At 43.5% G+C, this 24,812-nt stretch overlaps 1 protein-coding gene and 1 pseudogene across 1 annotated transcript; one reads left to right on the forward strand and one right to left on the reverse strand.

Annotated features, from left to right (window-relative positions):
• Positions 1-3,502: 3,502 nt before the first annotated feature.
• On the reverse strand, positions 3,503-6,184 carry LOC139416559 (small nuclear ribonucleoprotein F-like). The gene is made up of 4 exons (XM_071165325.1): positions 6,112-6,184; positions 5,681-5,806; positions 5,394-5,458; positions 3,503-5,112 (listed from the first exon to the last, which is right to left on the reverse strand). Exons 1-4 carry the CDS (start codon positions 6,112-6,114, stop codon positions 5,043-5,045), a joined length of 264 nt encoding a protein of 87 aa, XP_071021426.1. The 5' UTR covers positions 6,115-6,184; the 3' UTR covers positions 3,503-5,042.
• Positions 6,185-18,205: 12,021 nt separating this feature from the next.
• On the forward strand, positions 18,206-23,542 carry LOC139406587 (netrin-4-like; annotated as a pseudogene).
• The last annotated feature ends 1,270 nt before the right edge of the window (positions 23,543-24,812 follow it).

Here is a 24,812-nt window from a genome sequence, read left to right on the forward strand (position 1 = left end):
GCAACATAGTGCGTATTAATAAAAGGACACCACATCCTGCCAAATTCCAGCTGCGCTAATTGTATTGTGTTCACAGAGCTCACAAGCTATCAGAAAGTTGTATGGCAACCACCTCCGGTGCCAAATAGAACTGGCAGACATAGACATTCAGTACAAGAAGAAAAAGATGGAAAATCTTGCACTGGAGTTCGAAATAAAAAAGAGGACAATTAGGAAACTGGACCTTGAAATAAAAAAACTTGAGAGGGAGGTGAGATATGCCTTCAATGTACACTGTATGCTAACTGTAACACAAATGTATTAATCATTATTTTTCTTTCCTCCCCCAGCTCCAAGAAGATGACACAGCTCAAAATAAAAATTAGGTATATTCTCGTAAAGTCAAGTGAGCCATGACATATGAGCTCTTATTGTGAGCACACAGGACGGTGGCATCTTTCTAAGGTTTTTTTTATTTTCCCAGCAATCAGTACAACCAAGTCATCGTTATAAGGCATCGCCCTCTTTTGCCCACCCCCCCCAGCACCAGGTGTGGCCACTAGCCTATATGAAGGCCCAAAATTGTGTGTTCCTTTCTGCTCTGACAATGGCATGCCCATTCGTGCGAGATGTGGTGGATGAAGAAGCACTTGTGCTGAGGAGAGCCTTCAGGTGAGAAAGGGTCTTCAGGGACCGGTTGGACCCACTGGCCTTCCCTGATGACCATCTATATGAAAGATACAGGTTTTCTGCAGATGGCATCAGGTATCTATGCAGACTACTGGGTCCCAGGATTAAGCACCGCACTGCACGGAGCCATGCACTGAGTGTGGAGCAAATGGTTTGTGTGGCCTTGCGCTTTTTTGCTAGTGGAGCCTTCCTGTACTCAGTGGGGGATGCAGAACAGCTGAACAAGGCCACAATTTGCCGCACAATAAGGAGTGTGTGTCTGGCTATCAAAGCATTAGCAGATGTCTTCATCTCCTTCCCTGGCCACAGAAGACTCTGTGACATCAAAGAGGAGTTCTATAGGATTGCAGGTAAGAGGATCTACAAATTACAGGACAACTGTTAACACATAGTAGGATACTCATTACTTTGTTTGACAGGTTTCCCCAATGTCATTGGTGCAGTGGACTGCACACACATAAGGATAAAAGCCCCCTCAGGTGCCCATGAGGCCGATTTTGTGAATAGGAAATCCTTTCACAGCATTAATGTTCAGGTGAACATAACTTTTTGATATTGTCCATTGACGAACACTCTGCATTGCCAGTGATGTGCATTGATTGGTGTAATATTCCTCATCTTATGATTTCAGATGGTCTGCAATGCTGACTGTGTGATCAGCAATGTTGTGGCAAAATGGCCTGGCTCAGTCCATGACTCCAGAATCTTTCGGGCCTCTGAAATCTATCAGTGCCTATCACAAGGTAAGCCACACAACCCCTATTTATAACCATCATGGCTGTGTCAAGAATATCACTGTGTTTATGAGGTAGTAATGATGAGATTTTGTGTTGACAGGTGAATTCTCTGGTGTGTTGCTGGGAGACAGGGGGTATGGCTGCCAGCCTTTTCTCCTGACACCTTTCACAGACCCCCAGGAAGCACAGCAGGCCTACAACCATGCCCATGCCAGGACCAGGGCCAGAGTTGAAATGACCTTTGGCCTCCTGAAGGCACGCTTTCACTGCCTTCACAAATTAAGGGTCAGCCCTGTTAGGGCATGTGATATTACTGTGGCTTGTGCTGTCCTTCACAATGTGGCCTGCCTGAGGAAGGAGAGGGCCCCCAGAGTGCCACCAGCCATGGACTGGGACAATCCGGCAATCTTCCCTGATGACGACAGTGGTCGGCTGCTGAGGGACCAATATGTGTTGAATTATTTTAGTTTGTATGTGTGCTTTCAATTTTGGTTAAATATGTCCTGCGGTGGCAGAGGAATTTGGGTTTTTTGGGGTTCGTTTTTTGACGAATTTGGCCTCTTATGATGTTTGTGCGGTATACTGTGTGTAATACAAGGCTGCAGGGAGGCTACTGCATCCATTCATTTGTCTGTTCAGTTGATGTGTATGGATTTGTCCTGCATTTATTTTAGTGTGCAGACATGCAGGGTGTGTTATACACATTCAAAGGTCTGTATATGTATCATTTTGTATAATATGCTTAGATTCTGTGCTTTCCATCTTGTAGAGTCACTGTGACTTCAGTTTTGAAAGGAGCTGATGGTTTACCTGCTTTGTTTTGTCCTTATTCAATAAAGGAACATAATGTTACACATTGTGTTTTTATATTCATATGGAATGTGTATTTGTTTATATGACAGAGTACTAGGGCCACACTGAAGAAAAAGGATAAAGTCATAAATTTATGAGGCTGGTTCTTTCTGCAGAAAAGCTACATATTGTTTTTACAGTTTTGATACTTATGACAATGTGATACTTAATATTCTGGCACATCAGCATGTCTTTGTTTATGAAACCATACTGAAGTACAATTTCACGAAATGCCCCACATCTGTCATTTTAACAACTGTCCTCCTTTAAAACAACTGGTTACAATATTATGACTTGTGTTTTTTTCCCCTCTGTGGCCCTAATATTCTAGCATTTTATATATAGCCTTATAGTCTATGGGAAACTGTAAATTATCTAATGATAGCAACATCATCTAAAAATCATTTTTTATCCAAAATCATTGAAATTAATGATCACAAACGTTTAAATAACAGTGGGTCTAGTTATATGTGATAACAATGTATAGTGAGCAGTGAAATAACTATTGGTTTCCATTTGTGGTGACTGCTGACTGACATTAGGGATGAGATTAAATAGATCCTGGAATTTAGCCTGGTCTGGAGCAGGCTAGCTCCACAGAATAAATCTCCATGGTAATTTATACCATAACATATCCTCCTGCCCCCTATCCATCTTTAGTGCAACCGGATTACGGATCAATTGAGCCAGGATCACCAAGATATCCTGGCTTAATCCCTTATCCTAGTTTTGTGCAACAGGCCCCAGATCTGGGACCAGACTAATATTTGTGTTATCATAACCTCTTCCATTTTGTTTTCTCTGCGGTCTCCTCTCCTCCATGCAGCCAGAGTTGTGTTACTCAAAGTAAACCCCAGGGACAAGCTGAACGTACTGACTGACCTGGATGAGCAGAACCTGTCCTACATCCCGAACTTCCAGAAGGCGGCCACGGACGAGATCCACAAAACCGTCCAGCTGACACAGGAGAAAATGTAAGGAAGGGCAGTTGGGCATACAATTCGTATTGGACAAATCCAAGCAGTCCCTTTCTTCCGTTTCATGCCTAATGAACACGACCAAGGCCTTATCCTTTGCATATGTGACTGCTAACTAGCCTGATCCAAGATGTTCAGTGCATGGGAAAGTATTCAAACCCTTTGACTTTTTCCATAATGTGTTACATTAAAGCCTTATTCTAAAAGGGATTACATTTATTTTTTAAACTATCATTAATATACACATAATGAGAAAGCGAAAACAGGTTTTTATAAATGTCTGCAAATGTATTAAAAATAAACAGAATTACCTTATTTACATAAGTATTCAGACCATTTGCTATGAGACTCGAAATTGAGATCAGGTGCATCCTGTTTTCATTGATCATCCTTGAGATGTTTGGAGTCCACCTGTGGTAAATTAAATTGATTGAACATGATTTGGAAAGGCACACACCCGTCTATATAAGGTCCCACAGTTGACAGTGCATGTCAGAGCAAAAACCAAGCTATGAGGTCGAAGGAATTGGCCGTAGAGATCCGAGTCAGGATTCTGTCGGGGTAAAGATCTGGAGCATTGAAGGTGCCCAAGAACACAGTGGCCTCCATCATTCTTAAATGGAAGAAGTTAGGAACCACCAACTCTTCCTAGAGCTGGCACTCAGCTCCAGGGTTCCTCTAAGGATGGGAGAACCTTCCAGAAGGATAACCATCCCTGCAGCACTCCACCAATCAGGCCTTTATGGTAGAGTGGACAGATGGAAGCCACCAAATACAGGTGTGCAAAGCTTGTAGCGTCATACCCAAGAAGACTCGGGGCTGTAATCATTGCCAAGGGTGCTTCAACAAAATACTGAGTAAAGGGTCTGAATACTTATGTAAATGTGATAGTTTATTTTGAATACATAATACAACTAACTACATTTGGAGTAGGCATATGAAAGCAGACTGGCACTCAGCGTAACTGCTAACACTGTCCATCTACTTGTGTAACATACAGGAAGAGTGAGACCCGCATACTGGTGCAGCAGATAGACATTGTGAAAAACACCATTCAGAGGGAGGAGGAAAAGACCTCTGAATTGGAGCATAAGTTCAGGATCTTCTCCTTTGGAGAGTACAGGGCTGACATAAGGATGGGCACAGTTATTTGAATATCTGAACGGACATTAGTATTTGAATACCTGGGAGAGTATTCAGTGGTATAGTGGTGCCTGAAGTATAGTTTTAATTGTACCTAACGTTTCCCAAACAGCCCACCAGGCTAAGGAAAGCCACCCTGTGTGAAAAATGAGAAACAGTGACATACACTCTGAATGATCATGACAGACCGCTCTTAATTTCAGTTCAGATCGAATTGCCATAAGGTTGGCGTCTGAAGACATTTACTGATTATAAATGAGCTTTTATGTTAGGTCTATATTTTAGCTAGCTTAAGCCAAAGTAGGATTTACAAAAATGCGCTACTCATAAATGTGTCATTGTCTGTTATTTCAGTTAGATCTATAATTAAATGTCCTGTATACCTTGATTATAAAATAGCTCAATTGTTTAATATTCTTGCCTCACCACAAAATATCATAAAGATGTTCTTGAAAAGTGCAATATGCACAATTTTATTATCCTTGTGCCATGAGGGGCACAACAGCTTGGTTCATCATCATATAAAAAAAAATACATAACTGTTTTCACAACAAGATGTTTTTCATTAAAAAATGAGAACTAATCCAGTGAACAAGATTAGCGACCGGATGAAAAAAAATATAAACTAAAGAAAGTAGAAGAAGCCTGCTGAAGCATTCAGCTTTCAAGCATCTTTCATTTCCCCATCTTCTTCTTCCTCTTCTACTCCTCTTATGAACAAGACATTGTTGCATCTGTGTGGAGGGGAAACACATGGAAACTGTTAGCTCAGTGCAGGCTGGTTCTATGACAGAGAGAAGGGCTAATTCTACAATCAGAGGAGTTATGGATGTAGCCTGGACCCAGGTCTGTTTGTGTTGTCATGAAACTCCTATGGTCATTGTCACACCAAACTATGATGACCATAATAGGAGTTAACAAGGCAGCACAAACAGATCTGGGACCAGGCTAATGTGTGTGTAATCATAAGCTATGTGAAGTGCAAGTAAACCAATGAGCATTCCACTGAGCTTACCTGACAAGCACCTCTCCTAGGTGTCCAGCCAACGCTCCATCTACATACTCTTCAGTGTTGGCCAACTATAATCAGAGACAATAGATTTTATAGCTAGACTATAGATATTGACTATTATTGTAGATATGTTACAGATGGCAATACAAAACCAGACATGTACATTTGTATGGCTCTGGATGTAATTGTGTGCATTGGGTAATCATTCCAGAACTTGCTGTACAATGGTGCATTTTACCATTTGAGGATGATAATGTTCACACATTTTAGACATCGTCTGGTCCACGTACCTGCATGTTCATGTAGCTGTCCACGGACACCAGGTATCCCTTGTATTCCATACCCCACTTCAGCTTCACCATCACGGGCTTACCAGTAAGACCATTCAGAAACGGTTTGGGATTCAGCGGTAAACTCTGAAATGATATCATTCACACGTGTTGTTGAGACTAGCTAGCATTAGTTTACATTTGATCACATTAGCTCCATCTCACAGCTTTCTACTTATATTCATAGCTAGTCAAACTAGCCTTTCACATACAGTGCAAAGCAAAAGCGGCTAACAAGTTAGCTAACTTAGCTGCTAGCTATATGAATAATCCCAACAAAAGGGCACAATGCGAATTTATGATAGCTACTCAAATTCAATTTATGATAGCCTGGCCCTTCACTACATATTATCAATACTCATCCAACACCTCATAGTATAGTCTATATTTACCATTTTGATTTTGTATGAGCTCCAACGAAAACTACACGCTGTTGTTGGTTGCAGGAAGTAATGGTGAACTCTTATGTTTAAAAAAATGGCGGTTGGCAACCAAAAGGTGCACTACTGCCACCAACTGGACTGGAGTGTACATTCTTCTTCTTCTTCATCTGATCCAACCCTAGGCCAACGATCTGAGAGGACGGGACACTACCACTCAATACACCCTGTAACTTTTCTCGTACCATCAAAGTACTTTTCTGCAGCTGCCACCACAACATCTATTTTCTGTGACTTACGTTCCATCTCTGCGGTACAATTGATAACCATTTCTATGAACACTAAGAAGCCAACCTAACTGAAACATATATCACTCATTGGCCAATCCCTCTTTTCTGGCAAATATCTACTATTCAAATCAAATCAAATTGTATTGGTCACATACAAATGTAGAAATATTTGGGCGAGCAATGTCGTAGCAGCATAGAATAAAATACAGTAGAATAGAATATAATACAGTATATATATGAGATGATTGGTGCAAAATATGTAAACATTATTAAAGTGACTAGTGGCCAGTGATTTCAAGTCTATGTATTTAGGGCAGCAGCCTCTAAGGTGCCAGTGATGGCTATTTAACAGTCTGATGGCCTTGAGATAGAAGCTGTTTTTCAGTCTCTTGGTCCCAGCTTTGACGCACCTGTACTGACCTCGCCTTCTGGAAGATAGCGGGGTGAACAGGCAGTGGCTCGGGTGGTGGTTGTCCTCAATTATCTTTTTGGCCTTCCTGTGACATCGGGTGTTGTAGGTGTCCTGGAGAGCAGGTAGTTTGCCACCGGAGATGCGTTGTGCATACCACACCACCGTCTGGAGAGCCCTGCGATTGCGGGCAATGCAGTTGCCGTACCAGGCAGTGATACAGCCCGACAGGATGCTCTAAATTGTGCATCTCTAAAAGTGTGTGAGGGTTTTAGGTGTCTTCAGTCACTTTCTTCAGAAGTGAGTGCTAGTCATTTAGTTCAGTTACCTTTGCTTTCTTAGCTACAGGAACAATGGTGGACATGTTGAAGCATGTGGGGACAGCAGACTAGGATAGGGAGACGCATGCTCTGAAGACGCAGCTAGGGATGCCGTCTGTTCCGGCAGCCTTGCGAGGGTTAACACGCTTAAATGTCTTACTCACGTGAGCAACAGAGAAGGAGAGCCCACAGTCCTTGGTAGCTGGCCGTGTTGGGGGCACTGTGTTATCCTCAAAACGGGCGAAGAAGGTGTTTAGCTTATCCGGAAACAAGACGTCGGTGTCAGCGACGTGGCTGGTTTTCCCTTTGTAGTCTTTGATTGCCTGTAGACCCTGCCACATAGGTCTTGTTTCTGAGCCATTGAATTGCAACTCCACTTTGTCTCTGTACTGATGTTTTGCCTGTTTGATTGACTTACGGAGGGAATAACTACACTGTTTGTATTTGGCCATATTCCCAGTCACCTTTCCATGATTAAATGCTGTGGTTCGTGCTTTCAGTTTTGCGCAAATGCTGCCATCTATCCCGGTTTGGGTAGGTTTTAATAGTCACAGTGGGTACAACATCTCCTATACATTTCCTGATAAACTCAGTCACCGTATCCATGTATTCGTCGATGTTATTGTCATAGAATACCCGGAAAACTTATCCCAGTCCGCGTGCTCAAAACAATCTTGAAATATGGATTCCGAATGGTCAGACCAGCGTTAAATAGTTCGTAGCACAGGTACTTCCTGTTTGAGTTTCCACCTATGGGAAGGGAGGAGCAAAATGGAGTCATGATCAGATTTGCCAAAGGGAGGGCGGGGGATGGTCTTGTAGGCATTTCGAAAAGCTGTGTAACAGTGGTCCAATGTTTTCTCAGAGCGAGTGCTACAGTCAATGTGTTGGTAGAACTTTGGCAGCGTTTTCCTCAGATTAGCTTTGTTAAAATTCCTGTCTTCAATAAATGCGGCCTCAGAATATGTCGTTTCCAGTTTGCATGGAGTTTCCAGTGTCGTTCTTTGAGGGTCGTCGTGGTATCGGCTTAAGGGGGAATATTCACGGGTGTGACTATAACCCGAAGAGAATTCTCTTGGTAGGTAATACGGATGACATTTGATCGTGAGGTATTCTAGTTCGGGTGAACCAAAGGACTTGAGTTTCTGTATGTTATCACAATCACACCATAAGTAGTTCATCATGAAACATACTCTTCTTCTTCCCGGAGAGATCTTTATTCCCGCGATGAACTGAGAACCCAACTGGCTGTATGAACTCAGACAGTATAACCCGAGAGGCCCATGTTTCTGTGAAACAGAGTATGTTACAATCCCTGATGTCTCTCTGGAAGGAAATCCTCGCCCTGAGCTCGTCAACTTTATTATCCAGAGACTAAACACTAGCAAGTTATAATCTCGGAAGTGGTGGGTGGTGTGCGCGCCTCCTGAGTCGGACTAGGAGTCCACACTGAGTACCTCTTCTCTGCCGGTGGTGTTTTGGATCAGCCTCTGGAATCAGTTCAATTGCCCTGGGAACAAAGCATCCATTTCGGAAAATCGTATTCCTGGTTCGTAATGCTGGTAATGCTGGTGAGTTCCAGAATGCCAGAAGTATACAGAATGGTGTCGTCTGCGTAGAGGTGGATCAGGGAATCGCCCGCAGCAAGAGCAACATCATTGATATATACAGAGAAAAGAGTCGGCCCGAGAATTGAACCCTGTGGCACCCCCATAGAGACTGCCAGAGGACCGGACAACATGCCCTCCGATTTGACACACTGAACTCTGTCTGCAAAGTAGTTGGTGAACCAGGCAAGGCAGTCATTAGAAAAACCGAGGCTACTGAGTCTGCCGATAAGAATATGGTGATTGACAGAGTCGAAAGCCTTGGCCAGGTCGATGAAGACGGCTGCACAGTACTATCTTTTATCGATGGCAGTTATGATATCGTTTTGTACCTTGAGCGTGGCTGAGGCGCACCCGTGACCGGCTCGGAAACCAGATTGCACAGCGGAGAAGGTACGATGGGATTCGAGATGGTCAGTGATCTGTTTGTTGACTAGGCTTTCGAAGACCTTAGATAGGCAGGGCAGGATGGATATAGGTCTGTAGCAGTCCAGGGTGTCTCCCCCTTTGAAGAGGGGGATGACTGCGGCAGCTTTCCAATCCTTGGGGATCTCAGACGATATGAAAGAGAGGTTGAACAGGCTGGTAATAGGGGTTGCGACAATGGCGGTGGATAGTTTCAGAAATAGAGGGTCCAGATTGTCAAGATCAGCTGATTTGTACGGGTCCAGGGTTTGCAGCTCTTTCAGAACATCTGCTATCTGGATTTGGGTAAAGGAGAAGCTGGGGAGGCTTGGACGAGTAGCTGCGGGGTGGGCGGAGCTGTTGGCCGTGGTAGGAGTAGCCAGGAGGAAGGCATGACCAGTCGGTGAGAAATGTCAAACCAGATATGCTGTCACGCCGCTATAGCTCCCCGGCTACAACCCAGGAACCTGAGACCATCCTTCCCACATTGTGCCTGGCGATGGCACTCAGTTGGGGAATAGGTTCGTGAGGAGCAGCGTTCCGAGCCGAACCCCGGGGGGCAAGATAACTTGATGTTTGTTCCTGACGTGGTCTGCTCCTTGGTCCTGGAGTGCGCCGCCTACACGGTCTGTGTGCAGAACAAGACTCTTCGGCAAGCTCTGGCTAGTCCCCTTCAACCTGTCCCTCACCGTCCGTGGTCTCACATATCCCTGGACTTCGTCACAGATCTTCCCCCGTCAGAAGGCAACACCGCCATCCTGACAGTAGTGGTTTTCAAAAGCCGCCCACTTCATTCCTCTCCCCAAGCTACCCTCTGCCAAAGAGACTGCCCAGCTCATGGTGCAGCACATCTTCCGGATCCATCGACTCCCGGTGGACATGGTCTCCGACCAGAGTCCTCAGTTCTCATCCTGGTTCTGGAAGGCGTCCTGCATGCTCATTGGGTCAACGGCCAGCCTGTCCTCCAGGTTCCACCCTCAGTTCAACGACCAGTCGGAGTGAGCCAATCAAGACCTGGCGACAACTCTTCTCTGCCTTGTCTCTGCCAACCCCACCACCTGGAGCCAGCAATTCATGTGGGTTGAATACACCCACAACACCCTGCCCTGCTCACCACTGGGCTCTTGTTTTTTGAGTGTTCCCTGAGTTATCAGCCCCCACTCTTCCCGGGGCAAGAGGAAGAGGTTGGCATACCCTCGGCACAGATGTTTGTCTGCCTCTGTCGCCGTACCTGGAAGAGAGCCCGGTCGGCTCTTCTCAAGACCACCTTCAAGTATCGATGACAAGCAGACCACCGGACCCCAGCTCCCGGTATTGTCTCGGGCAGAGGGTATGGCTATCCACTTGAGACCTGCCCTTCCTTGGGTGGAGTCCCGCAAACTTTCCCCCCGCTTCATCGGACCTTTCCCCATCTCCAAGATTATTAGTCCCTCTGCTGTTCGTCTTCTGTTGCCCCGTACCCTCCGTATACATCCCACTTTTCATGTGTCTAGGATTAAACCTATGTCTCACAGCCCTTTGTCTCCTGTTTCTAGGCCCACCTCTCTTCCCCCGTCTCATTGACAGCCAACCTGTGTACACATTGAGGCGCCTCCTGAAGGTTCGACCGAGGGGCAGGGGATTCCAGTACCTGGTTGACTGGGAGGGTTATGGCCCGGAGGAGTGGTGCTGGGTCCCCATCAGGGACATCCTGGACCCAGGCTTCATCACTGACTCACTCCAACGCCGGCACCCTGGTCAACACACCCTGAATTGTTTCACCTGTCTTTGGGTTTGTCTCCACCCCCCTCCAGGTGTCGCCCACCTTCCCCATTATCCCCAGTGTACTTATACCTGTGTTCTCTGTTTGTCTGTTTCCAGTTCGTTTTGTTTCGTCAAGCCTACCAACGTTCTTTCCCGTGCTCCTGTCCGTCTCTAGTTCCTGTTTTCTAGCTTTCCCGGTTTTTGACCATTCTGTCTGTCTTGATCCTGAGCCTGCCTGTCATTTTTTACCTGCCTGGAGTGACAGGTGGACAGGGTTTGTACTTTATGAACTGTTCTAATGGTTCCCGTTGCAACAGGCAAGATTAATAAATCACAGATTTTGTACTCAAAGGTCTAATTCCCACCCAGACACAGGATATCGCTCAGCAGCATTGATCCCTATTGTTAGGACATGTTTCTACCATGGTCAGTAATCCTATTGTACATTCATCATCTACCAGTGGAAAGGACAACCTGAGAAACGATCTGTATCATTAAAGAGAAATGTAATAAGGAACCATTAGAACAACATAATGAAAACCAACAACATAATGAAAACCCTTGCTGATCTGCACCTGTTATTGATGGAGAGTGACCAATCTGTTAGGATAACGCTACTCTACTGGCACAGTCTGGTAGCATCTGAATATGACACTGCCTGAGGCAACCTGGTACACACAGAACATTGAGCAAGATTTACAAGCCTAGAACCCCTACACTTAGCAAGTACAGTGTTAAAAGTAGGCTGTCTAGTTGGTTCCATAACAGTACTGAAGGTGTTGACTAACCAGATATTGTGGTTGTGTCAATGATGCAGATATACAGCATTGACCTTATTTTGACCTGCTTGACAGAAGGCCAGCATGTAATTAGCAGTCAAAACATGTAATAAAATATGTTGTTTGTCTGAGTGCTACACATGACCACAGACAGACAGACAGACAGACAGACAGACAGACAGACAGACAGAAAGACATGGGCATTACCAGATTATCCTCCTGTTTGGTCCTCAGTGCTCCTTGCAGGGTCCAGGAGAGGTCCTGATTACCCTCTGGAGGGAGAGGGGGGGGGGGGGACAGCATCCATAAAACAAACAGATGTCCTCACCTAGCTACAGCAGGCTACAGTTACTTCAGAACAGCTTGAGTTATCCATCTGTCACTTCAACAGACTTCAACAAAACAATTCAATACCACCCACCACCCCAAAGAAACAAACTCATAGGTTATTATTGTGCAATTATAATTTTACCACGTAATATCTAAGTAAACACCTGTTTTTTGGTTGCTGGTATTCTACTGTTTTCCCATTACCTGACAGCTGCAAATAATATTCAATCACTACATAAATAATATCAGGTTCTTTCAGTAACGTGAATTTGTGATGCTTTTAACACCATGGTCATAAGGTTGGCGGTATCCATCACATCTTCATGCTGTGCATGGCCTTGACCCGTAGAAACAGGGACAACATCCACCCAGTGTTGTGCTGGGCACATATCCGCTACTGAAAGCACAAGGAAAACAAAGCCCATGCACTTTGCTTTTTCTACACGCTGGCTATGTCTGAAAATGTTAGCTGTTAAACTTTGGAGGAGGAGGAGGTCTGAGGTTGGAATGGAATTATCAAGGATGGAGGAAGCAAGGATTTGATGGCTAGTGATGTTTTCAGTCACAGCCCGTCTGCAATCTTGTCTCTCATCATGTGACCCTTTCACCTTGTAATTGGTTCTTAATACAGTGACACTTTGTCATCCACCCTGTCATCAAGTTCCCTTATTAACAATCAATACTGCCCTTTAACCTGCAGTACTCCTTCTATGATGTTAGTAATGATTTCTCTCCTCATTGAGAAACACTACAGACACTGTCTAGGGAGGAAGAAGGTGGCTGAAACCTGGACATGGACTGTGGGTCTTGAGGTGCGGAGGCAGGAATCTAATGAACTGTGCCATAATAGGCCGGGCCACATAAGCCATGTTACATTAGAAACATGCTTCAACCTTACCTATTCTAACAGAGGAGAATATAGAAGGGGTCATTTCAAGTGCCCTATAGCATTCCACATATAGCATTATACAAGGCTTTACATTTCACCCTAGCTGTCTAGCATGCCTGGTTGATTGTCTGACTTTTACAGGGACGTAGACGAATTCCCTCCAAGGGTCTCTCCAGTTCAGTAAGCATGGGTCATTAGGTGAGCACGGCAGTAGTAGAGGAACAGGCTGCCTGTGTCTGTCTGCCCGCCGTCCTTCCGTCTGTCTGTCTGTCTATTCACCAGATGTTTCGTCACTAAGCTGCCTTCACCTTTTTCCTCGGTTTTCCTTTGTCGTATTAACACATACACAAGTTCAGCATAGTAGAAGGACAACAGAATACAAACAATTGGGATGAACAAGAACACATACACTCACTCACACACATACACACACACTCCTCCCTCCAACATTATATGAACTCACACAGGGGTGTCAAACTCATTCCATGGAGGCCCTAGTGTCTGCAGGTTTTTTTCTCTCCTTTCAATTAAGCCCTAGACAACCAGACGTGGGGAGTTCCTTACTAATTGGTGACCTTAATTCATCAATAAAGTACAAGGGAGGAGTGAAAACACACAGAGACTCGGGCCTCCATGGAATGAGTTTGACCCCTGTGTACTAAGTACACACGACAAAGAGTCAGGCCAAAGTGAGAAAACGTAGAGAGTGCGGATGATTCAGTGAGACAGTGGCGAGTCGTGTTCAGAGTGAGAAGCAATTACTCCTGACCTCATGTATTTACAGCCATGACCTGAACTCTGACACCCTCACCTATTTATCTTAGCCCATCAGTCCCTCGTCCTTTCGCACTCTCTCTGACTCACTCTCATCATCAATCATCTACGGTGCCTTCAGAAAGTATTCCCACCCCTTGACTTTTCCCACATTTTGTTGTGTTACAGCCTGAATTTAAAATGGATTAAATTGAGATTTTGTCACGGGCATAAACACAGTACCCCATAATGTCAAAGTGGAATTACATTTTTTTGTCATTTTTACACATTTAATTAAATTAAAAGCTGAAATGTCTTGAGTCAATAAGTATTCCTTTGTTAGGGTAAGCCTAAATAAGTTCAGGAGTAAAAATGTGACTTGTTTCAGGAATCTAGGCGTATGTAGTGGGTCACTACTTCACAGGAGCCATTTGAACATAAACTTTTTTGATTTATCAAAATGTGTTTTTTGGCAGAAATGCCTTCTGGAACATGTGAACTTTCATGTGCTTTAATAACACACTTGTATGCCATGTGTAAATATGAACAAAATTGTTAAATTAGAGCCTAGTTGGTTAAGCCACAGACAAAGTCAGCAACCTTCCCACTAGCCATGATTGGCTGAGATAATGAGTGGGCTGGACATGCCGAGAGAAGAGTTCAGATTGTTCTGCCATATAGAGGACTTCTGTCTATTTGAACTGGTCAGTCTGTGTTGGTACTTTTTTTAAAAATTATCATGTAGTGGAACTGCATAAGTGTTGATCTCCACTTTCTGTAGGTTTGCGTTTTGAAATCAGTGGAATTAGAGTATGATAACTAAAGAGATGGAGAAAACACCTGTCTCTGGATTTCATCTTCAAACTAAGGGCAACCATGGCATGGCATCCGTGATCGTCTAGCTAGCTACATTTTCAGATATTACATGTTTCTAATTTTGACAAAGTGGTTTCATTTCAAGCTAAAGTGTACTGTTAGCAAGCTAGCTGGCTGGCTCCCTAGCTAACGTTATGTGTATGATGTTATTATTCATATCCCAGAGCTGTTTGCTTAGCTAGTTAGAGCCTTATGTTAGCTAGCTGGCTGGCTCACTAGCTAATGTTACATGTATGATGTTATTATTCATATCTCAGAGCCATTTTCTTTGAACCTGGTTGGTTAACTCCCAGCAGATTCATGCAGGGTAGTAACGACATGATTTGGTACTATGTTCATTGTTGTTTAACTAGCTAAAGTTAGCTGGCTGGCTCACTAGCTAACGTATGATCTTACACATTGTATGGTCTTACACACTGTTTACTTAGCTAGGTTCATTGTTTACCTAGCTAGCTACATGTCTTAACAAACCATTTTGGGTGCATTCGTAAATTCAGTCTGAGTATGCCAGAGTGCAGAATAACTGATGAATTTACAAACGCACAGCACCTGTGGAATATGGCCGGTGTCAGTAAACGTTGGCAAAAAAGCTAAATGAAATTGTTGCTGGTTAGGCTGTTTTCCTGTTATACAGAGGTAAACAAAACATCGGCCAGCGCATCAAGTGTGCGCTCTGAACGCTCCAAGAGCGAACGGAGATGGTGGGGCTAAAGCTTAAGAGGGTGTGAATGGTGCTAAATGGGTGTAGACAAAGAAGAACTCTTCACCAAGTACCAAAACATTTAAAGGCCATTTTCTCAAAAGTGAGTTTACAAGTTTATCAACTTTCAAAGCAGAATTACTTTCCCACAGTTCCTCAAAAATTCCCATTGTTCCTTTCCCATTGTTCCTCAGTGTATTATATGCCATTTTGTAGCTCTGGGTTTCTACTTTTATCCAATGTAAAAGACACAATTTCTAAATTTGCTACATAAGAATTGAGCCGGTCGGTCACAAATGTGCTTAACAAGTCACATAATAACTTGCATGGACTCACTCTGTGTGCAATAATAGGTTAATGATTTTTTTCTGACTACCTCATCTCTGTATCCCACACATACAATTATCTGTAAGGTACCTCAGTCGAGCAGTGAATTTCAAACACAGATTCAACCACAAAGATCCGGGAGGTTCTCCAAACTGATCAGGGATGTCACAATGAGGCCAATGGTGACTTTAAAACAGTTACAACGTTTAATGGCTGTAATAGGAGAAGTGAGGATTGGTCACCAACATTGTAGTTACTCCACAATACTCACCTAAATGACAGAGTGGCAAAGAAATTATCTTTCTGTCCTGAATAGAAAGCGTTATGTTTGTGGCAAATTCAACACAACACATCACTGAGTACCACTCTTCATATTTTTAAGCATGGTGGTGGCTGCATCATGTTGTGGCTATGCTTGTCATCGGCAAGGAGGGAGTTTTTTGGGGATAAAAAGAAACGGAATAAAGCTAAGCCCAGGAAAAACCCTAGAGACAAACCTGGTTCAGTCTGTTGCTTACCAAGACGGCATTGAATGTTTCTGAGTGGCCTAGTTACAGTTTTGACTTAAATCGGCTTGAAAATCTATGGCAAGACTTGAAATTGGTATAGATGTCTAGAAATGTATAAAAATGATCAACAATCAACTTAACAGAGCTTGAAGAATTTAAAAAAGAATCAAGTGAAAATATTGTACAATCCAGGTGTGCAAAGCTCTTAGAGACTTACCCAGAAAGACTCAAAGCTGTAATCGCTGCCAAAGGTGATTCTAACATGTATTGACTCAGGGGCGGTGAATACGTATGTAAATGTGATATTTCATTTTCCAAAAAATCAAAAAACATATTTTCACGTTGTCATTTTTGGGTATTGTGTGTAGATGAGTGAGAAAAACATATACTTAATCCATTTTGAATTCAGGCTGTAACACAACAAAATGTGGAATAAGTCAAGGGGTATGAATATGTTCTGAAGGCACTGTTGTGAAATATCAAAGTGGTAACCTATTCATGACAATGCAGTTGAACTTAAGCAAACACACCGGCACACATCCAAACACGCACATACAGTGTATCACCTCTTGTTGAAAGCTCTCTTTTTCTCTCTTTCTTCCCCCTTTACTCTGGTGATATTATCATGACTTAGACAACTGGCTCACAAATGGCTGATTATTGTGGTCAAGGGTCAGATAACCCCAGGTCCAGGGTAGTCTGGATGACAACTGTCAGGTGATGTTTATGTGTCTCAGTGTGTGTGTGTATACTGAACAAAAATATAAATGCAACATGCAACAATTTCTAAGATTTTACTGAGTTACAGTTCATGACTGGGAATACAGATATGCATCTGTTAGTAACAGATACCTTAAAAAAGGTAGGGGTATAGATTAGAAAACCAGTGTATTATCTGGTGTGACCACCATTTGCCTCATGCAGCGCGACACATCTCCTTCGCATAGTTAATCAGGCTGTTGATTGTGGCCTGTTGTCCCACTCCTCTTCAATGGCTGTGCAGTTGCTGGATATTGGCGGAAACTGGAACACGCTGCCGTACAGGTCGAGCCAGATCATCCCAAACATGCTCAATGGGTGACATTGGTCTGGTGAGTATGCAGGCCATGGAAGAACTGGGACATTTTCAGCTTGCAGGAATTGTGTACAGATCCTTGCGACATGGAGCTGTGCATTATCATGCTGAAACATGAGGTGATTGTGGCAGATGAATGGCACAACAAATTCTCTAAAACAGCGTTGGAGGAAGATTATGGAAGAGAAATGAACGTTCAATTCACTGGCAACAGGTGGACATTCCTGTAGTCAGCATGCCAATTGCACGCTCCCTCAACTTGAAACATCTGTGACACTGTGTTGTGTGACAAAACTGCACATTTTAGATGGGCCTTTTATTGTCCCCAGCACAGGGTGCACTTATGTAATGGTCATGCTGTTTAATCAGCTTCTTGATATGCCACATCTGTCAGGTGGATGGATCATCTTGGCAAAGGAGAAATGCTCAATAACAGGGATGTAAACAAAGTTGTGCACAAAACTTTAGATAAATAAGCTTTTTGTGCATATGGAACATTTCTCAGAACTTTATTTCAGCTCATGAAACATGGGCCCAACAATTAACATATTGCGTTCATATTTTTGTTCAGTGTAGGTGTGATAATAAGTGACAGTTGGTAATAAGCGGTGGTATGCAGCAGGAATGCACCAGAATGACACACTGGCCTTCAAACAAAAGTCCAGCTGACTTACTGGGTGGATGGTTTGCGGAGGTTAGCATACAGACAACTTGTATTTTTTTTTTTTTTTCTTGTAGGAATATATCAAAGACTTGTAGGAGTATTTTATCAAGGGAAAGAATTATTGTATTGTCATACACTTATTATTATACACATTTAATAAAACAAACATCTTATCAATAATTTATTACTTTAATTTCAGAATTTTCATAATGAGATAATATTCTGCTCTAATTTCTACTTCTGATACAATCTACTCAGTCATGTGTAGAGTGTTGGGAATGACCAAGATACATGTTGAGTCCCAAATGGCACCCTATTCCCTTCAATGCACTACTTCGACCAGAGCCCTACAAACCCTGGTCAAAGTAGTGCACCAGGGAATAGGGTGCCATTTGAGATTGTATCATATTAATAAAAGGGCTGAGGGAGGATGGAGAGCCAGCCAGCAGTGGAGAGCCAGCAGTGGAGAGCCAGCAGTGGAGAGCCAGCCAGCAGTGGAGAGCCAGCCAGCAGTGGAGAGCCAGCAGTGGAGAGCCAGCAGTGGAGAGCCAGCAGTGGAGAGCCAGCAGTGGAGAGCTGTGCTGGCAGGGCCTGTAACCCTCGCATGGGGAACCTAGCCTTGGGTTCGAGGACTACTCACCCAGTCTGTGTGTGGATCCAACTCCACAGAGTCCTACTGCTCCTACCAACATACTTCTAGTTCTCCCCACAAGGAGTCTTCCTGCCCAGCAGTACCCAAATGCAGCAAGTGCAACACAGCCCTCCCCCACCAGGCCCACCTAGCCACTGCCATGACCGACTCGTCCTTTGAATACCCAGATACATGGTGGCAGTCTGCAGAGAGGGTGGAGACCGAGACCCTCCAACTAGACCTGGAGACAGAGTTCTACTTCACCCACCTGATCCTGGTGTTCCGTTCCCCCCGCCTCTCTGCCATGCTGCTGGAACGTTCCCAGGGCCACGGACAGACCTGGAAGACCCTCAGGCACCATCGAGGACCACTTTGGAAGTAAGTGTTTTAATTCATGCTTTGATGTGTTATGCTCTGGGGTCAAAATACACCTATTTTCTTTTAACCCAGGTACTTTGCCAGGGACTGTGAGGGCACAGTCCCTCTTTTACTCCTGTGGCAGATCCACAGGGGGTGTGCGTGTAGCTGTGTGTATCTGTCTGTAACAGTAATCCAGTAATACATATGTAAGACACTGCTCCCTCCCTCCCTTGTGGCAGGTCCACGGGAGGTGTGTGTGCAGACACAAAACAGCCGGCGACCACTGTGAGCGCTGTGCTCCCCTCTACAACGAACAGCCTTGGCAAGTTGCCAATGGTATCATAGGAGCACCGCATGAATGCAAGAGGGAGTCTTACAGGGCCAGGAAGGTCAACAGGCAAAACCACGTACATTGCACAATATAGACAGCCACCGCCAGACATCTTCACTAGTAAATGTATGATTCAATATGTACAGTACATTTTATTTTTGTTAGTCAGGATGCCATTGATTTATCGATGCAAATATTAGTGAAACCTATTATCTGTACCTTTGAGAAAACAGATTGAACCCGAATCACACTGGATTAGAACGCTGTCAAACATCTTGTTATTTTTCCTGTGCGGATCAACATATTTTCACGTCGATCATTGTCGCAGTAATAAGGTCTATAGGAAAACAGAAATGTGTTTACTCTTTCTTTTTAGAGTGTAAGTGTGCAGACATGCAGACAGCTGTCACTTTGACCAGGGTGTGTGGCTGGCATCAGGATGGCATAGTGTGTATGTGTGTGACTCCTGCCGCCACAATACAGAGGGCAGGCAGTGCCAGATCTGTAAGAGAGGGTTCTACAGACACCCCAACAGACCCAGCTCTGCCCCCGACTGCTGCACATGCAAGAGAACATACAGTGCATTTGGAAGGTATTCAGACCCCTTGACTTTTTCCGCATTTTGTTACGTTACAGCCTTATTCTGAAATTGATTAAATTGTTTTCCCCCCTCATCAATCTACACACAATACCCCATAATGTGGGTTACTGTGTGTAGATAGATTTTTTTTTATTGCAAATGTATTAAAAATTAAACACTGAAATATCACAGTTACATAAGTATTCAGACCCTTTACCCAGTACTTTGTTGAAGCATCTTTGGCAGCGATTATAGCCTCAAGTCTTCTTGGGTATGACACTAGTTTGGCACACCTGTATTTGGGGAGTTTCTACCATTCTTCTCTGCATATCCTCTCAACCTCTGTCAGGTTGGATGGGGAGTGTCGCTGCACAGGGAGAATGATTTACTGAATACTTATGTAAATGAGGTATTTCTGTTTTTTATTTTTAATAAATGTGCAAACATTTCTAAAAGCCTATTTTCGCCTTGTCATTATGGGGTATTGTGTGTAGATTGAGGAAAAACATTTATTTAATCTATTTTAGAATAAGGCTGTAACGTAACAAAATGTGGAAAAAAGTGAAGGGGTCTGAGTACTTTCCGAAAGCACTGTACTTCTGCCTGCATCTCTCTGTCCCTGTTATAGCTTCTTTGTTACTATGTTGTAACCCAGCTCTGTCCATGTAAGAGTACACACTTTTCCCTCTCTGTCCCTGTTATATCTTCTTTGTTACTATGCTGTAACCCAGCTCTGTCCATGTAAGAGTACACACTTTTCCCTCTCTGTCCCTGTTATATTTTCTTTGTTACTATGTTGTAACCCAGCTCTGTCCATGTAAGAGTACACACTTATCCCTCTCTGTCCCTGTTATATTTTCTTTGTTACTATGCTGTAACCCAGCTCTGTCCATGTAAGAGTACACACTTATCCCTCTGTCTGTCCCTGTTATGATTTGTTACTTGTTTTTTAACCCTAACCCTCAGCCTCTGACTCTTGCACAAGTAAGAGAGAAAGGGAATTATTTGTTTTATTTGTTATTCCTTTGGCCTGACATGGGCAACTATCTCCATGGTGATGACAATGGTGTCCGTTGTGGTGGTATCCACGTCTCCCTCCCTCTTATGTCTGACTTGTTACTATGTTGTTACTATTGCCTGGTATGGGTTGCCATGGTCAACATAACAGCAGTGATTGTCAATCGTGGTCTTGAGTAGGTTTTATTTGTGTGAACGTTTTTTTCTCCAGCTCAGCAATGAAACACTTGATTTAGCTCATCGAGGTGTTGAATATCAGTTGAATCAGGTGTGATGAAGTCACTAAGCTGTAACAAAAACATTCAGTAGTAGAAGGTTAGTTATGCCCATTGTCAGCTCTGACATTATGTTAAGATATATACAGTGCCTTGCGAAAGTATTCGGCCCCCTTGAACTTTGCGACCTTTTGCCACATTTCAGGCTTCAAACATAAAGATATAAAACTGTATTTTTTTGTGAAGAATCAACAACAAGTGGGACACAATCATGAAGTGGAACGACATTTATTGGATATTTCTAACTTTTTTAACAAATCAAAAAATGAAAAATTGGGCGTGCAAAATTATTCAGCCCCTTTACTTTCAGTGCAGCAAACTCTCTCCAGAAGTTCAGTGAGGATCTCTGAATGATCCAATATTGACCTAAATGACTAATGATGATAAATACAATCCACCTGTGTGTAATCAAGTCTCCGTATAAATGCACCTGCACTGTGATAGTCTCAGAGGTCCGTTAAAAGCGCAGAGAGCATCATGAAGAACAAGGAACAAACCAGGCAGGTCCGAGATACTGTTGTGAAGAAGTTTAAAGCCAGATTTGGATACAAAAAGATTTCCCAAGCTTTAAACATCCCAAGGAGCACTGTGCAAGCGATAATATTGAAATGGAAGGAGTATCAGACCACTGCAAATCTACCAAGACCTGGCCGTCCCTCTAAACTTTCAGCTCATACAAGGAGAAGACTGATCAGAGATGCAGCCAAGAGGCCCATGATCACTCTGGATGAACTGCAGAGATCTACAGCTGAGGTGGGAGACTCTGTCCATAGGACAACAATCAGTCGTATATTGCACAAATCTGGCCTTTATGGAAGAGTGGCAAGAAGAAAGCCATTTCTTAAAGATATCCATAAAAAGTGTTGTTTAAAGTTTGCCACAAGCCACCTGGGAGACACACCAAACATGTGGAAGAAGGTGCTCTGGTCAGATGAAACCAAAATTGAACTTTTTGGCAACAATGCAAAACGTTATGTTTGGCGTAAAAGCAACACAGCTGAACACACCATCCCCACTGGCAAACATGGTGATGGCAGCATCATGGTTTGGGCCTGCTTTTCTTCAGCAGGGACAGGGAAGATGGTTAAAATTGATGGGAAGATGGATGGAGCCAAATACAGGACCATTCTGGAAGAAAACCTGATGGAGTCTGCAAAAGACCTGAGACTGGGACGGAGATTTGTCTTCCAACAAGACAATGATCCAAAACATAAAGCAAAATCTACAATGGAATGGTTCAAAAATAAACATATTCAGGTGTTAGAATGACCAAGTCAAAGTCCAGACCTGAATCCAATCGAGAATCTGTGGAAAGAACTGAAAACTGCTGTTCACAAATGCTCTCCATCCAACCTCACTGAGCTCGTGCTGTTTTGCAAGGAGGAATGGGAAAAAATTTCAGTCTCTCGATGTGCAAAACTGATAGAGACATACCCCAAGCGACTTACAGCTGTAATCGCAGCAAAAGGTGGCGCTACAAAGTATTAACTTAAGGGGGCTGAATAATTTTGCACGCCCAATTTTTCAGTTTTTGATTTGTTAAAAAAGTTTGAAATATCCAATAAATGTCGTTCCACTTCATGATTGTGTCCCACTTGTTGTTGATTCTTCACAAAAAATACAGTTTTATATCTTTATGTTTGAAGCCTGAAATGTGGCAAAAGGTCGAAAAGTTCAAAGGGGCCGAATACTTTCGCAAGGCACTGTATGATCTTATCTAACCCATGGGTCATTACATACACACGCAAGCAAGCAGACACACAGACACACACAGACATGAACATATTCTCTCTTTCTTCCCAGAAAAATGTGAGTGTAAGGAGATGACTATTGGCAAACCCAAACTCTTCTGTGCCAAGGAGTATGACTATGGTAGGTGGGATTAAGAAAGATGCGCGTGGGAAAAGTGGGAAAGGTTCCTGGGAAAAGCCTTCACAACTACATAATCTTAGCATTAGCCATGAATGATGTCATACATTGTCTCCTGTGGCTCCACCTGGCATTGTACTCCTCTTTCTCTGAGAATTTACTGTAAAAAGAGATTAAAATAATCTCAGACAATGCATATGTAAAGATAACACTGTAGATTAAAATTGAAATCTAATACATTGCATGTTTGAGGTTAGCCAACTACTATTTTATGGTTGGTGGTATGCATAACAACAACCCTAGGAGTTAGCTATAGAGTACAAACAGATCTGGGACCAGTCTGTAGTGAATGATGCCAACAGAATTGAAAAGGAAATGCTAGTACACTGCATGTTTGAGGCAGTAGTAGATGGTGCCAGCAGAATTTAAAAGGGATTGATACCAACAGTATTGAACAGAGATCGGTTGATCTCTTCTCCATGGTGCTGATGGTGAGGATTGTGGCGGCCCATGATCAGGGCTCCCATGCTGAGGTGGAGGTCAAGGTAAAGAAGGTCCTATACTACAGCAGCCAGGCGAGGATCCAGAGAGGTCACATCACCCTTTTCCCAGAGACCTGGACCAACCATGGGTGCATCTGCCCCCTCAACCCAGGTGAACGCTTGCATTTTGCACAGGTAGTTGGTCAGGCAACTGGACCTTGACTGCTTCCTACCCAATCATTATTAACTCCGGATGCATGCCTGCCTTGTTTGGCCCTCGCACGCTAGACTTATTTACATTAGATGACTCACCGCAACCTTAATCTGGTTCACCAGAGCATTCTATAATTTATATATATACACACAGTATCAGTCAAAAGTTTGTACACACCTACTCATCTAAAGGTTTTTATTTATTTTGACTTGTTTCTACATTGTAGAATAGTACTGAAGACATTAAAACTATTAAATAACAGATATGGAATCATGTAGTAACCAAAAAAGAGTTAAACAAATAAAAATATATTTTATTTTTGTGTTTCTTCAAAGTAGCCACCCTTTCCCTTGATGACAGCTTTGCACACTCTTGGCATTCTCTCAACCAGCTTCACCTGGAATGCTTTTCCAACAGTCTTGAAGTAGTTCCCACATATTCTGAGTACTTGTTGGCTTCTTTTCCTTCACTCTGCGGTCCAACTCCTCCCAAACCATCTCAATTGGGTTGAGGTTCAGTGATTGTGGAGGCCAGGTCATCTGATGCATCGCTCCATCACTCTCCTTCTTTGTCAAATAGCCCTTACACAGCCTGGAGGAGTGTTGTCCTGTTGAAAAACAAATTATAGTCCCACTAAGCGCAAACCAGATGGGATGGCGTATGCTGGAATGCTATGGCAGCCATGATGGTCAAGTCTGCCTTAAATTCTAAATAAATCACTGACAGTGTCACCAGTAAAGCACCCCCACACCATCACACCTCCTCCTCCATGCTTCATGGTGGGAAACACACATAATCCGTTCATCTACGCTGCGTCTCACAAAGACACGGTGGTTGGAACCAAAAATCTCATTTGACCAAAGGACATATTTCCACCGGTCTAATGTCCATTGCTAGTGCTTCTTGGCCCAAGCAAGTCTCTTCTTCTTATGCCTATCCTTTAGTAGTGGTTTCTTTGCAGCAATTCGACACTGAAGGCCTGATTCACGCAGTCTCCTCCACCAAACTTTACAGTTGGCACCATGCATTCAAGCCGGTAGTGTTCTCCTGGCATCCGCCAAACCCAGATTCGTCTGTTGGACTGCCAGATGGTGAAGCGTGATTCATCACTCCAGAGAATGTGTTTCCATTGCTCCAGAGTAAAATGACGTGATTTTTACACCACTCCAGCCGGCGCTTGGCATTGAACATGATGATCTTAGGATTGTGTGCGGCTGCTTGGCCATGGAAACCCATTTCATGAAGCTCCCGACGAACAGTTATTGTGCTGACGTTGCT

Source organism: Oncorhynchus clarkii, chromosome 1, assembly GCF_045791955.1.
Source record: "Oncorhynchus clarkii lewisi isolate Uvic-CL-2024 chromosome 1, UVic_Ocla_1.0, whole genome shotgun sequence".
NCBI classification, from domain to species: Eukaryota; Metazoa; Chordata; class Actinopteri; order Salmoniformes; family Salmonidae; genus Oncorhynchus; species Oncorhynchus clarkii.